Source organism: Musca autumnalis, unplaced genomic scaffold (assembly GCF_047663935.1).
Source record: "Musca autumnalis isolate F117 unplaced genomic scaffold, ASM4766393v1 scaffold_1, whole genome shotgun sequence".
NCBI classification, from domain to species: domain Eukaryota; kingdom Metazoa; phylum Arthropoda; class Insecta; order Diptera; family Muscidae; genus Musca; species Musca autumnalis.
In genome coordinates, this window is record NW_027411644.1 from 65,641,411 (window position 1) to 65,654,804 (window position 13,394).

The following is a 13,394-nucleotide window of genomic DNA, read 5'->3' on the forward strand; positions in this document are numbered from 1 at the left end:
AGTGAACCCCTGAATGTTGACCTGAAGTGGTGTTTCTGTTGTTCTTTAGTAAAGAAACAGAGAAACAGAAGAAAAACAAACATACAACATACATTAAATTACGCATAATTTAATAAATTATATGAATTATATGACATACCATTTTAATTAATTTCACAATATAAAATATTTAACAAACAAGAGTGTGACACGGTAACAATGCGTTATGCACAGGTTGTAATTGGCCCAGCTGGAAGTGGGAAGGTAAGTGAACCATTCAATTGCCATCAAACCAATAACAAAAATTCGGTTTAACTCTAGTTTTTTTCAGAGGCAGATATTGTTGCGCTGTTCATTGGAATGTATAATTTTCTTGGGGGATTCAGTTGAGCCGAGAGTCTGGGTACAAAACACAAATTAGACCCGGCTACTACTGAATCGATACGATGGTGTAATTTACAGGTATTCAGGACATATTTTTGGACCCAGATTTTTCCATAAAACCCTCGAAAAGTCGAAAATGCCCCGTTATGGGTGCTCACTTAATGTAAGCCAGATTATAGCTTTTATGCTGCTACAGCAACAACATAGCTCGAACTTAAAATTTTCAAAATGGTGCCTTAGAATCTTGACGGACATCGTGTGAACACTGTTGGTTATGTATTAAAATAAACTTTCCAATGATACTCATTTTGTAGCAATCGATTCAGTAGAGCCGGGTCTAACCCCCGGATACCCGGGTTCGTGACAAGCGCAACAATACCTACCTCTGGTGAAAATTCCAAAAAAAATCGGAGAGTTTCCCCCCCAAATTCATAAATTTCTTTCCTTCCCTCTTTAGTCAACCTATTGTTCATTTATGCAAAGACATGCTCAAGATTCGAAACGTGTTATAGAAGTTGTTAATCTTGATCCCGCCGCGGAACATTTCGACTATCAGCCTCTCGTGGATATCAGAGATCTTATACAGCTAGATGATGCCATGGACGATGAAGAGTTACACTATGGTCCAAATGGTGGTTTGGTATTTTGTTTGGAATTTCTTATTGAAAATCAAGAATGGTTAAAAACTCAGTTATGTGGTGGTGGTGATGATGCTGAAGATGAGCTGGGCGGTGAACCAGATGATGATTATATACTCTTTGATATGCCAGGACAAATTGAGTTGTTCACCCACCTAAATATGGGCAAACAATTGGTACAGCTGCTGGAGTCATGGAATTTTCGTATATGTACAGTTTTCCTAGTGGATTCACAATTTATGATAGATGGGGCGAAGTTTTTGTCCGGTACAATGGCAGCCCTAAGTGTTATGGCAAATCTGGAAATGCCACATGTGAATGTTTTAACGAAAATGGATTTGTTAAGTAAAGGTGCGAAGAAGCAATTGGATAAATATTTAGATCCTGACCCAAGGGCGCTATTGGGTGATGTTACCGAAGAATCAGCATGGGGTAGGCAGCATCGGAAACTATCGAAGGCTATTGGAAGTTTGATTGAAGATTTCAGGTGAGTTTGTTAACATAATTGTCTCTAACAGGTCACTGGTTCGATTATCCTTTAAAAAATCAAATATTGATTTGAAGCAATACGGAAATATGTCATGTTGAGAAGAAAGAGTAGGGTAGAAAGGGGTCTTTCGCCATTGGGCAATATATCCAAATGTGAATTTTCTAAAGAATATTTTTGGAGCGGACATTAGACCACAAAAAGTGGATTTTTTAAAGAATATTTTTGGATCGGACATTAGATCACCAAACGTGGATTTTTTAAGAAATATTTTTGGATCGGACATTAGATCACCAAACGTGGATTTTTTAAGAAATATTTTTGGATCGGACATTAGATCACCAAACGTGGATTTTTTAAGAAATATTTTTGGATCGGACATTAGATCACCAAACGTGGATTTTTTAAGAAATATTTTTGGATCGGACATTAGATCACCAAACGTGGATTTTTTAAGAAATATTTTTGGATCGGACATTAGATCACCAAACGTGGATTTTTTAAGAAATATTTTTGGATCGGACATTAGATCACCAAACGTGGATTTTTTAAGAAATATTTTTGGATCGGACATTAGATCACCAAACGTGGATTTTTTTCAAGAATATTTTTAGAGGGGTCTTGAATTTTTTTAAAGAATATTTTTTATAGTTTACAAAAATAAAACCAGTTTTTTAATTAATATTAATAAAAATTTTATTTCCATAATTTAATGACAAAACATTTTGAATGTTTTTCTTATTTTTCAACTTCCTGCACTTAACTACTATACCAACAATAAGAAAAAGAAATGAATCCTCATAAAATTCTCCTTATGCTTTCGACTTTCTTGTTGGATGGAATGGATGATTCATATGTGATAAATCTGGTGGACTATGTTCAAACTCGGTGATTTCTTGCATGCCACCATTGGCAATTTCCCACAGTTGTGGATATTCTTTTTTAAATGTTTGATACCATTTCGAAACCAATTCATATTTGGAGAAGTCATAGGCAATACCCTCCAAACACAAGGTGGCCGAAACTAAAGCAAAATCAGCTATAGTCAATTTATCGCCAGCAGCATATTTAGTACCCAATCTCTTCAAATAAGTTTCAAAAACTTGAAGAACATTTTCCACCTTCTTCTTGCCCATTTCGGTACGTTGATAATCAAAGAATATGGGGGCCATGCTATAGGCACCAATACTCGAATAATAGAAAGCCATATTGAAACATAAACGATGATTGACCAAAGCCCGTTCCTTGGGATCTTTGGGATACAATGATGAATCTGCAGCATATTTATCACATAAATATTGCATAATGGCAATACTTTCCGACAAGTAAAAACCATCATCATCCAAGACTGGAATTTCTTTTTGGGGATTCATCTGTAATGTGAGAAAATTAAGGGGAATTAGTTTGTCATATAGTCGCTATGGTAATTTCATTTACATACCTTGGCATATTCCTCAGACAAATGTTCCGAGGCAATATAGTCAACATTGTGCAATTCATAGGGTATTTCCAAGGCTTTCAAACACATGCGTACAGCCAAAGATGGTGGGCCGTCAGATACAGCATAGAGTTTCATATTGATTCTGGAAAGAGTAGAAAGAAAAATTCGTTACATTAGCTACATGACATGTCAATTTTAACCGGTTTGTTTTCTCCCTATGATCTAATTTTAATTACGAACTTCAAGGTCAAATATTTTCTTTTAGTTTTAAAATAATTTTTATTTTTAAATATGATTTTGTGGATTTATCTCCCAGGGCTTTTACATGTCTTTTACATATTTGGTTGGCCAGCAATGCACAATTGCCCACTTTCATATCGAAAACCCACACATACACTCACAACCACAATTACACAAAATTTGGTTTGTTACCTTTCGCTTTCGTTGTACGACGTCTTAACTATTTGTTGATGGAATGTTTAATGAATTTGTGCATTTGAAAAACAAGTTGTGTTGGCTAGCTTGCTAGCTCACCAGCTAGCCAGCCGTCATCATCATCATTAAAACTAGCTTTTTGTTTAGAAAAGCCAAAAGCTTTTGGTTTTGGATAAAACTTGCTCTTGCCGATTATTCGAGTAGCATAGTTAATAATAAATAATTAAAAATAAAGCTGCACTAAGTCAAGTCGAATTGCGTATACCCTGTAGCATGGGCAAAACTTTTTAATATCATAAATTGATGTAATGGAAGTGGACCAGAAGGTCTACATATAGTGGAAAGTTATTTTATTTAAATGAGAAAACTTGGAATTTTAAAGGATATTTTTTGAGGTCTCTCGGAACACAAAACGTGGATTCTTTAAAGAATATTTTTGGGAGTTCTTTCAAGACACAAAGGTACCAACAGACCACAAAACATGTATTTTTAAAGAATATTTCTGAGGGGCCATCGAAAAACAAGAGTTTTTAAAGAATATTTTTGAGAGACCATCAGAAACCATGATTTTTTAAAGAATATTTTTTGAGACAATATCAGACCACAAAACGTATTTTTTTATTTTTTAAAGTATTTTCTTTTGGATTCTTTAAATAGTTTTTTTGGATTTTTAAGAATTTTTCGCAATTTTTGAAGATTTTTTTTTGGATATTTTAAATAATTCTTTTGATGCTTTTCTCTGATTTTTAAAAATATTTTTTGGATTTTTGTTGGATTTCTTAAAGAAATTTTTTGACTTTTTCAAAAAAATTTTGGATTTTCTAAAGAATTTAAATATTTAGAATTTAAATATTTTTTTGTTTTGATTTTTAAATATTTTTTGGATTCATAAAATAATTTTTTGGATTTTTTAAAGAATTTTTTTTTTTTTTGGATTGTCTAAAGAATTTTTCGGAATTTTTAAAGAATTTTTTTAGATATTTTAAATAATTTTGATTTTTAAAATTTTTTTTGTAAATTTTTAAATATTTTTTAAGAATTTTTTGCATTTTTAAAACATTTTTTTTTATTTTCGAAAGAATTTTCGGATTTTTTAAAGATTTTTTTTGGATTTTTAAAAATAGGTTTTTGAGTGATTTTTAAAATATTTTTTGACAGACCCCCAGTCCACAAAACGTGGATTTTTTAAAGAATATTTTTGAGAGGCCATAAGACAACAAAACTTGGATTTTTTAAAGAATATTTTTGGAGGAGACATTAGACCACCAAACGTGGATTTTTTAAAGAATATTTTTTAGGGACATTAGACCACAAAACGTTTAATTTTTAAAAGATATTTTTTGAGTGACCATCAGACCACAAAACGTGGATTTTTTTTAAGAATATTTTTGAGTGACCATCAGACCACAAAACGTGGATTTTTTTAAAGAATATTTTTGAAGGACTATAGAAAAACACGAGTTTTTAAATAATATTTTGAGAGACCATCAGAAAACATGATTTTCTTAAAGAATATTTTTTGATGAAATATCGGACCACGTGAATTTTTTATTTCTTTAAAGAATTTTCTTTTGGGTTTTTTTTTTTTTGATATTTTAAAAAATTTTTTGATGCTTTTCTCTGATTTTTAAAATTTTTTTATTTTGTTTTAAAGGTTATTTTTGGAATTTGATGGATTTCTTAAAGAATTTTTTGAACTTTTTTAATATTTTTTGGGATTTTCTAAAGAATTTGTCGGATTTATTAAAGTTTTTTTTTTTTGGAGATTCATAAAATAGTTTTTTGGATTTTAAGAATTCTTCGGATTTTTTAAAAATTTTATTTTTGGATTTTTTTTTTTTTTTTTTTTTTGATTTTATAAAGAATTTTTTGGATTGTCTAAAGAATTTTTCGGAATTTTTAAAGAATTTCTTAGATATTTTAATTTTTCTATTTTGTTTTTTTTTTTTTTTTTGGGTTTTTAAAGATTTTTGTTGGATTTTATTTTGCTTTATTTATTTTGTTTTTGATTTTCTAAACAATTTTCGGATTTTTTAAAGATTTTTTTTTTTGGATTTTTAAAAATAATTTATTGAGATATTTTTATTAAAGACAGACTCCCAGTCCACAAAAGAATATTTTTGAGGGGCCATCAGACCACAAAACGTGGATTTTTAAAGAATATTTTTGGAGCGGACATTAGGCTACAAAACGTGGATTTTTTTAAAGAATATTTTTGAGAGACCATCCGAAAACATGATTTTTTAAAGAATATTTTTTGAGGGAATATCAGACCACAAAACGTAATTTTTTTGATTTTTTTAAAGACTTTTTTATTGGATCTTTAAATTATTTTTTGAATTTTTAAAGCAATTTTCGGAATTTTTGAATATTTTTTTTTTTTTTTTTTGATATTTTAAATAATTTTTTTTGATGCTTTTCTCTGATTTTTAAAGTTATTTTTTTCATTCTGATTTTAAAGATTATTTTTGGATTTTGGTGGATTTCTTAAAGAATTTTTTGGACTTTTTCAAATATTGTTTGGATTTTTTAAATTTTTTTTTCAGATTTATTAAAGATTTTTTCTTATTTTTAAATATTTTTTTTATATATTTTTTTAAAGAATTTTTCGGATTTGTTAAAGATTTTTTTTTTTTGGATTGTCTGAAGAGTTTTTCAGAATTTTTAAAGATTTTTTTTTTTGATATTTTTAATACTTTTGATTTTGATTTTATTTTTTAAAGATTTTTGTTAGATTTTATATTGTTTTATTTATTTTCGGATATTTTAAAGATTTTTAAAAATAATTTTTTGGGTGATTTTTTAAAGAATATATTTTGACAGACCACAAAATAATATTTTTGAGGGGCCATCAGACCACAAAACGTGGATTTTTTAAAGAATATTTTTGAGAGGCAATAAGACTACAAAAAGTGGATTTTTTAAAGAATATTTTTGAGAGGCCATAAGACTACAAAAAGTGGATTTTGTTAAAGAATATTTTTGGAGGAGACATTAGACCACCAAACGTGGATTTTTTTAAAGAATATTTTTGAGGGACCCTAGGACCACCAAACGTGGATTTTTTTTTTAAGAATATTTTTGAGGGACCCTAGGACCACCAAACGTGGATTTTTTTAAAGAATATTTTTGAGGGACCCTAGGACCACCAAACGTGGATTTTTTTTAAGAATATTTTTGAGGGACCCTAGGACCACCAAACGTGGATTTTTTTAAGAATATTTTTGAGGGACCCTAGGACCACAAAACGTGATTTAAAAAAAATGCAATCCCCTGTGTTACCCATGTAATGACGAACTTAGGATACCAACCACCCACAGTCTGTCCTCTGTTACATGGTTTTATTATTTAAACAAATTGAATATTAATAATGAATTTTTTGCATGGCTTTCTCAACATTTGCTACCAACCTTCACCCGGTCCTGATAAGAGTGGTATGACCACTTGTTACTACAATAACAAAATTTTGAATGTATAATTAAGTTGTGTGGCTATATTAGTGGCAGTTGTTTGCCTGTCCACCAGCTCAACCTTCTCAGCCAACGAGAGTTTCATTAGATTTTCATTGTGCAGGTTAAAATCCTCTATAATAGAAAAAAAATTGTTTAAAATAATATCATACTTACATACTCTTCACGGATTTCTTGGGAGTACTGGTGGCGGTGTTACTACTTTTCCTCAGCAAAATATTGGCAAATTTCGGATTTAATTCACTGAGGGACTTCTCCAGAATTTCCTTTGGCTTCAACGCCTTTTTCATATCCGTTAACTTGGCAAACTCATTATAGAGTCGTTTCTTAATATCATTTTCACACACATCATGATTGTGCGAATTACTAACACGAACCACTTTCACCTGTTTATCTTGCGTCGTTATTGTAGTGACCCGGGCAGGACATTTTAATTTACAATTCTTAGCTTTAATACAAGCCCAATAGCTACGTTTGGTGGCGGCCAAACTTTTCAAATTATAAATATAACCATCGACACACAAGACAACACCACCTTTGGCAGAGCGTAGTTTAAAAACTTTACTTATATCCATGTTATCAGGGTTATGCGAAGATTTTTGCAAGAGTTTGCGTGACACATTTTTGGAGATTACATAATCATCATCGTCATCACCATCGAAATCTTCGTTGCTGTTCATTTCCTCATCCTCATCATCTTCGGTTTTTAGGGAATAAGTTTTCTTTTTTTCTTTCATTTGACCCCTCAGCTCCCTGGGCTTTGGTGGTGGTATATAATTTTGATCTTCATCTGAATGTTCGTCCAAAAAGTCACTAGTCTCCATTGGCTCAAGTTCCACATGTTCGGTGGTACCAAACAATGGATCCATTTCTTCTTTTAGATTCGTAACATCTTTACTGGTTTCCGGTTCTTCAATGACTTCTTCTTTTTTAATGAAACACAGAAAATCGGATGCGTTCTCTTTAATATCTCCATGATGATTAGTATCATCATCAAGGGAATCTCCTCCATTACCACCACCTCCATCCCCAAAGGGGTCATAATCCTCCTCCTGCTCCTCATCACTACTTTCATCTCTTTCCTCCTGCTTCAGCGAAACATTCATTTTCAACTTTTTCTGAATTTGACGCAAATGATTGAAGCTATGGGTATGCTGCCCAGTAACCTTGACAATTTGTATTTTATCTCCAGCATTTTGGGTAATCAAGCGGGCGTTGCAATTTATGTGTTTATCCTTGCGATTCAAACATGTCCAGTAAATCGATCCATTACGTCCTCCCTTGGAGTGTAAATAATATATATATTTTTCCAAAATCAAAACCATTCTTCCCTGCTGGGAGGGTAAGTAAGAAAATAACTTTATTTCCGCATTGGGTGGATTTTTCAACACCTCCCGGGGATGTTTTACAAAACGATAACGGGCTGCAGTGGCCTCGGCTTGGGCTTTACGTATCCCCTTTACGGGACGTGGTGTTTTGTTGGTCTGCTCCCCTTCCTCCTTAATTTTGCAGGGTCTGCCCCTTTTAGGAGTGGGTTTGGGTTCTAGTGCAGCAGCTCTAACCACATCACTACTGATGATGGGTTTCTGTGCGGTTTCTTCTTCTTCCTCATCCTCTGCAATTATCTTGTTAATTAATGCCTTTAGTTCATCTTTTGAAGAATCATTTTTATCTCCAAAATAGTCCTCATCATCATCCTCGTAACCATCATCATGGCCATCATCTGGCTTGCCAAAAGTTCTTTCAAAGTCATTCTTGAACGAAACGTTCGTTTTTAACTTCTTTTCAATTTTATCACGATGATCTAGTACGTGGTTGTGATATCCTGATACCCTTGTAATTTTTATGTTATCTCCCGAATTTTCAGTGGTCAGACGACAATTACAATTGACTTTTTTATCTTTGCGATCCAAACATGTCCAATAGATACAATCATTACGATTGCCCTTAGAGTGGACATAGAATATCATGTTGTCCATAATCAAAACCAATTTTCCCTGCTGGGAGGGTAAATAGGAGAAGAGTTTTATCTCCCCTTCTCGGGGTGTTTTTAAGACCTGCAAAGGATCCTTGACATAACGATATAAAGCTGCTGTGGCCTCAGCACGCTCTTTACGTCCAACACTAATGTTGCGTCTCTTTGAAAGGGGAAAGTCATCGTCGTCGTCATCGTCATCGGCACTATCATGTTCCAGAGATTGTGAAGCCTTGGGCAAGTTGGGCTTTACCGCCATATTTTCCTTGTCAGTTGTGTTGTCTTTGGGTACCACAGGTATTGCATTTATTTCCTCTTTTCCCCTTATAATCTTTATTGTATTCCTCTTTATTAGTACCGCAAGTTGGGTCTTGTTATAGGGAGCATGATTATGTTTGTTTTCCTCTTCCCTAAATGCCTTATAACGATGTACTCCACTTGGCAAACATTCAGTATAAACACGTCCCGTGCACTGCAAATCCTTGAAACGAAAACATTTCCAGCGATAGGTACTGCTTAGCAATGATTTTCCATCCAAACGATATACACAACCCTGGACAGCTATCATGTGACAACCTTTGGCGGTCTTCAGCATAAGGATCTTCTTGCCGCTTGTGCCAGCACCATCATCTATTGTTGATTTTATTGTTGATGTATCCTCAAAACTCGTATTCTTTTCCATGGTGGTTCCATTACCATTGGAATTATCATTGTCATTGTCGCTATCATCCTCATCTGATTCCGTTTTTTTCTTATATTTCTTCTTTTTTACTTCATTCAGAGTACAAGACAAACCTTGGGCATCCGCCTCACGTTTCTTTTCCCTGGCCCTATTTATTTCCCTGGGCTCAGCCGGACCATGATTATGTTCATCCAAAATTCGCTCCAATTTATGGCGTGTCAAATCGCCAGGATCAATAAGACTCGTATGAATTCTTACATGACAATGACTACGGTTACGATGGGAACAAACCCAACGATATGAGTTTTTGGTCATCTCATCATAGTGGTAAAGAAAATTATCCACCAACAACATATCCCTGCCTCTAACGCTTCTTACCATTTCCAAATTAGAGCTGTCCATTGTTGCTGGACTTATTTTTTGGGGATTTTTTCTTGTTTCAATCAATTGGCCAAAATTCTTTACGTTTTTGGGAAGTATTTATTATGGGGGCCAATTACAAACAAAAATTGTTTGTTAATTTGTCCAAAATATAGTGGCTGGCTGGTGTTGTCAAAGGCAGCTGGAATTTTTGGTAATTTGTTTAGTTTTTTGTGACTTTCTCTTTGTTTAGTTGCACTCTATTAATGCAATTCGCAATATTTTTTACTCCTTTTAATATTTTGTTAAGTAAAATTAATTAATTTGACCCAAAAAATTTCTTAAACTTTTCACTTTGTTTTTTACACCACATTGGTCGTATTTTTCGTATTTTATCAATGACTGTTTTGCGTTTTGGTATTCTTTTTCTTGATTTGTTGACTCTTTTGATTCATTAAAGTCTCTTTAACTTGTAGCATTGATTTTATGTGTGCTAGAAAAGGATAGCTATACTCTTAAATTCTCTCGTGTACTGTCTCCCAATGTTTGTCGTTTTGTGTATACTTCTTATTTATGGTCATTATTTTGCCCCTTTACTGCCCGTCTTCGACCAATCATATGATATGTGTTGGTAAAATGAAGATGGCAACTCATGGCAATGGGAGAAATTACCGGCATTGCCATGTTGTTGATATGGCAACACGGTATTTACTTTTTTTTCTTGCAATTTTTTCTTAATAAATTTAATACAAAATCAAGAAATTTAATGGAATTCTAACTAAAAAAGAGTACATCTAAAAAAGTTCTATCAATTAATTATTTTTTACTTAATATGGGGCAGTATTTTATCCAACACAGTTATGGCAACTCATAAAATGGGACTACTTGTATAAGTACATATCTATGTAAATGGCAACACACGAATATGATACAAATTGCCGGTGATAGTTTACGATTTTTCGGTCATTGTCGACATTTTCTTATTGAAATTGTATTCTTTTTTATTTTAATGTGAAATATGTATTTTAATAATAATTATTATTAATATGAACCAAGATAAAGGTGTTCATGCCAACTCATAACCAAACTGGGAAGTTGCCGTTTAAAACATGCTTTAGTAATGGCAACCCGCTTTTTGATGTTAGCAACAAGCAACACAGATGGCAACTCGTGAAATGGGGAAATTGCCGCCAAGTTCATGTTATTGATAAATAGATGTGGCAACAAGTTTGTTTTGATTTTATTTTTCTTTTGAGGATTAGGGATACGCAGTAAAATGCAATAATCGGTTTTTCGATTATACGGTTTTCGTAAAAAACTTGAAACTCGATTTTCGGTTAGTCGATTATTTGAGAGTGTACTAAAAGTCGAGTTTCGATTATTCGTTAACCGCGGAAAACCGATCATAATCTGTGATGTACATTCGTACAAAAAAGTACCGTCCATTACGCGGTTTTAGCACACCCAATAGTCAACTACGACTAATGGTCGACTACGAATAATAGTTGACTCCGACTTTCGAAAGTCGATTTAGAATAATCGGTTATACGGTTTTCGCACAGTCAATAGTCGACTACGATTTTTAGAGATTTTACGGCTAATAACCGATTAATCGATTAACCGAAATCGGTTTTACGTATCCCTATTGAGGATGTTGTCTGGTGAATTGAATTTATATTTGAAACTATTGAATTTCTGAATGAAAATAGGATGAAACTGAGGGATTTATAAGTTTGTAAGGACCAAAAGGACGCCATTTATCGAACGTAAAGTAGTAAGTGGTGGAAATATTAGTTCATACTCCATATTAATTTATATTATAATGCAATTTATAGGTACTGTGGGTAAAACATTAAATTTAAACAAAAAATGGGCTTATCGCAGAGGTGAGGTTCAATTGATACTAAACCCGTATTTACAAGAAAATTGGACATAAGTTATATGTTTGGACTGGATTCGGATCGATCATAAAAAAATGTTCTATTTAAACTAACATTTTGTTCGTTTTAGCCGAGATTTGTTTCTGTTCATAGCAGAAAGTTTTAAATCCCCGACCGAAGGCCGGCTATATTTGAAACATTTCGAAACCAAGGGATTTTTCGGAGCCTATATCTCGTGAAGATTAGACTTCCTGCCCATGATATATACATATATTGGCGTGGTAAACATTTCAGATCGATCCGAATCCAGTCCAAACATTCACCCTGCTCCGAAAATTGCCTTATTAGTTGGAATACACTTTCGACTAGTCGTCCGTGCAACCTATGACATGGACAGCAGCAGTATGTTTAAGATCTACAAGTCTCTAGCCAGCAGCATTCGTTGTGGTCCGCGAATAGAACCCATGATTTCGGAGGGTGTTGCCAAAGCTGAACAGTGGCCCGATGATTGGACTGCTGTCACTGGTGATGGCTTGTATTCGGCCCAATTTGATAGAGAGGACCATTTAGAATTCGACAATTCTGTCTTAGATTAGAAAAGGGTATTATTAAGGAGCATTGTTTTCCCTTGAAAAGGTGTTAAGGCTTCTTTTCTTTGGAAAGATACATTTTTTCTAGAAAGAGTCTTACAATGTATCGTATATCCTTGAACGCGGCTTACGCGGCACCCTTTCCCCAGGACTCATTTCAAAAGGGTCTTAAGATGCACCCTTTCCTTTAGAAAGGATCTGAAGATGGACCCTTTCCTATAGAAAGGATCCGAAGATGGACCCTTTTCTTTAGAAAGGATCTGCAGATGGACACTTTCCTTTAGAGCAGATCTGCAGATGGACCCTTTCCTTTAGGAAGGATCTGAAGATGGACCCTTTCTTTTAGAAAATAATTTTAGAAGGGTCTTAAGAAACACCTTTTCATTCAGAAAGGGTCTTAAGAAGCACCTTTTCATTTAGAAAGGGTCTTAAGACGCACCTTTTCATTTAGAAGGGTCTTAAGACGCACCTTTCCATTTAGAAAGGATCTTAAAATGCACCTCTTCATTTAGAAAGGATCTTAAAATGCACCTCTTCATTTAGAAAGGTTCTTAAGAAGCACCTTTTCATTTTGAAAGGTTCTTAAGAAGCACCTTTTCATTTAGAAAGGGTCTTAGGACGCACCTTTTCATTTAGAAATGGTCTTAGGACGCACCTTTTCATTTAGAAAGGGTCTTAAGAAGCACCTTTTCATTTAGAAAGGGTCTTAGTACGCACCTTTTCATTTAGAAAGGGCCTTAAGAAGCACCCTTTCCTTTGGAGAGGTCTTAAGAAGCACCCTTTCCTTTGGAGAGTGTCTTAAGAAGCGCCCTTTCCTTTGGAAAGTGTCTTAAGAAGCACCCTTTCCTTTGGGAAGTGACTTAAGAAGCACCCTTTCCTTTAGAAAGAGTCTTAAGAAGCACCCTATCCTTTGGAAAGTGTCTTACCTTCCTTTGGGATGTGTCTTAAGAAGCACCCTTTCTGTTGAAGTGTCTTAAGAAGCACATTTTCCAAAGGAAAGTGCCTTGGGAAGCACCCTTTCCTTTGGTAAGTGTCTTAGGAAGCACCTTTTCCTTTGGAAAATGTCTTAAAAA

At 33.7% G+C, this 13,394-nt stretch overlaps 3 protein-coding genes across 6 annotated transcripts in view; 2 read left to right on the top strand and 1 right to left on the bottom strand.

The window, feature by feature from the left end:
- Positions 1-13,394, top strand: part of LOC141400442 (GPN-loop GTPase 3) — a 27,618-nt gene continuing 14,224 nt past the window's right edge. Inside the window, exons 1-2 of one of the 2 annotated variants that reach the window (XM_073979696.1) lie at positions 1-243; positions 821-1,488. In XM_073979696.1, coding sequence (XP_073835797.1) covers positions 199-243; positions 821-1,488 — 713 coding nt within the window. In that variant the 5' untranslated portion in view covers positions 1-198. The remainder of the gene's footprint in view (positions 244-820; positions 1,489-13,394) is intronic. The other variant, XM_073979697.1, reaches the window with a different exon arrangement.
- Positions 2,159-13,394, bottom strand: part of LOC141400188 (glutathione S-transferase 1-1-like) — a 14,415-nt gene continuing 3,179 nt past the window's right edge. The window contains exons 1-3 of one of the 3 annotated variants that reach the window (XM_073979644.1): positions 6,991-10,301; positions 2,930-3,071; positions 2,159-2,861 (exon numbers count right to left, since the gene is read on the bottom strand). In XM_073979644.1, the coding sequence (XP_073835745.1) occupies positions 2,301-2,861; positions 2,930-3,071; positions 6,991-9,893 (3,606 nt within the window). In that variant the 5' untranslated portion in view covers positions 9,894-10,301 and the 3' untranslated portion in view covers positions 2,159-2,300. Of the gene's footprint in view, positions 2,862-2,929; positions 3,072-3,361; positions 3,486-6,990; positions 10,302-13,394 lie in introns of those variants that run through there. The other 2 variants (XM_073979663.1, XM_073979653.1) reach the window with 2 other exon arrangements.
- Positions 7,930-13,394, top strand: part of LOC141400236 (WD repeat-containing protein 3) — a 143,248-nt gene continuing 137,783 nt past the window's right edge. Inside the window, exon 1 of the mRNA XM_073979677.1 lies at positions 7,930-7,940. The gene's annotated coding sequence lies outside the window, so the exon portion shown is untranslated. The remainder of the gene's footprint in view (positions 7,941-13,394) is intronic.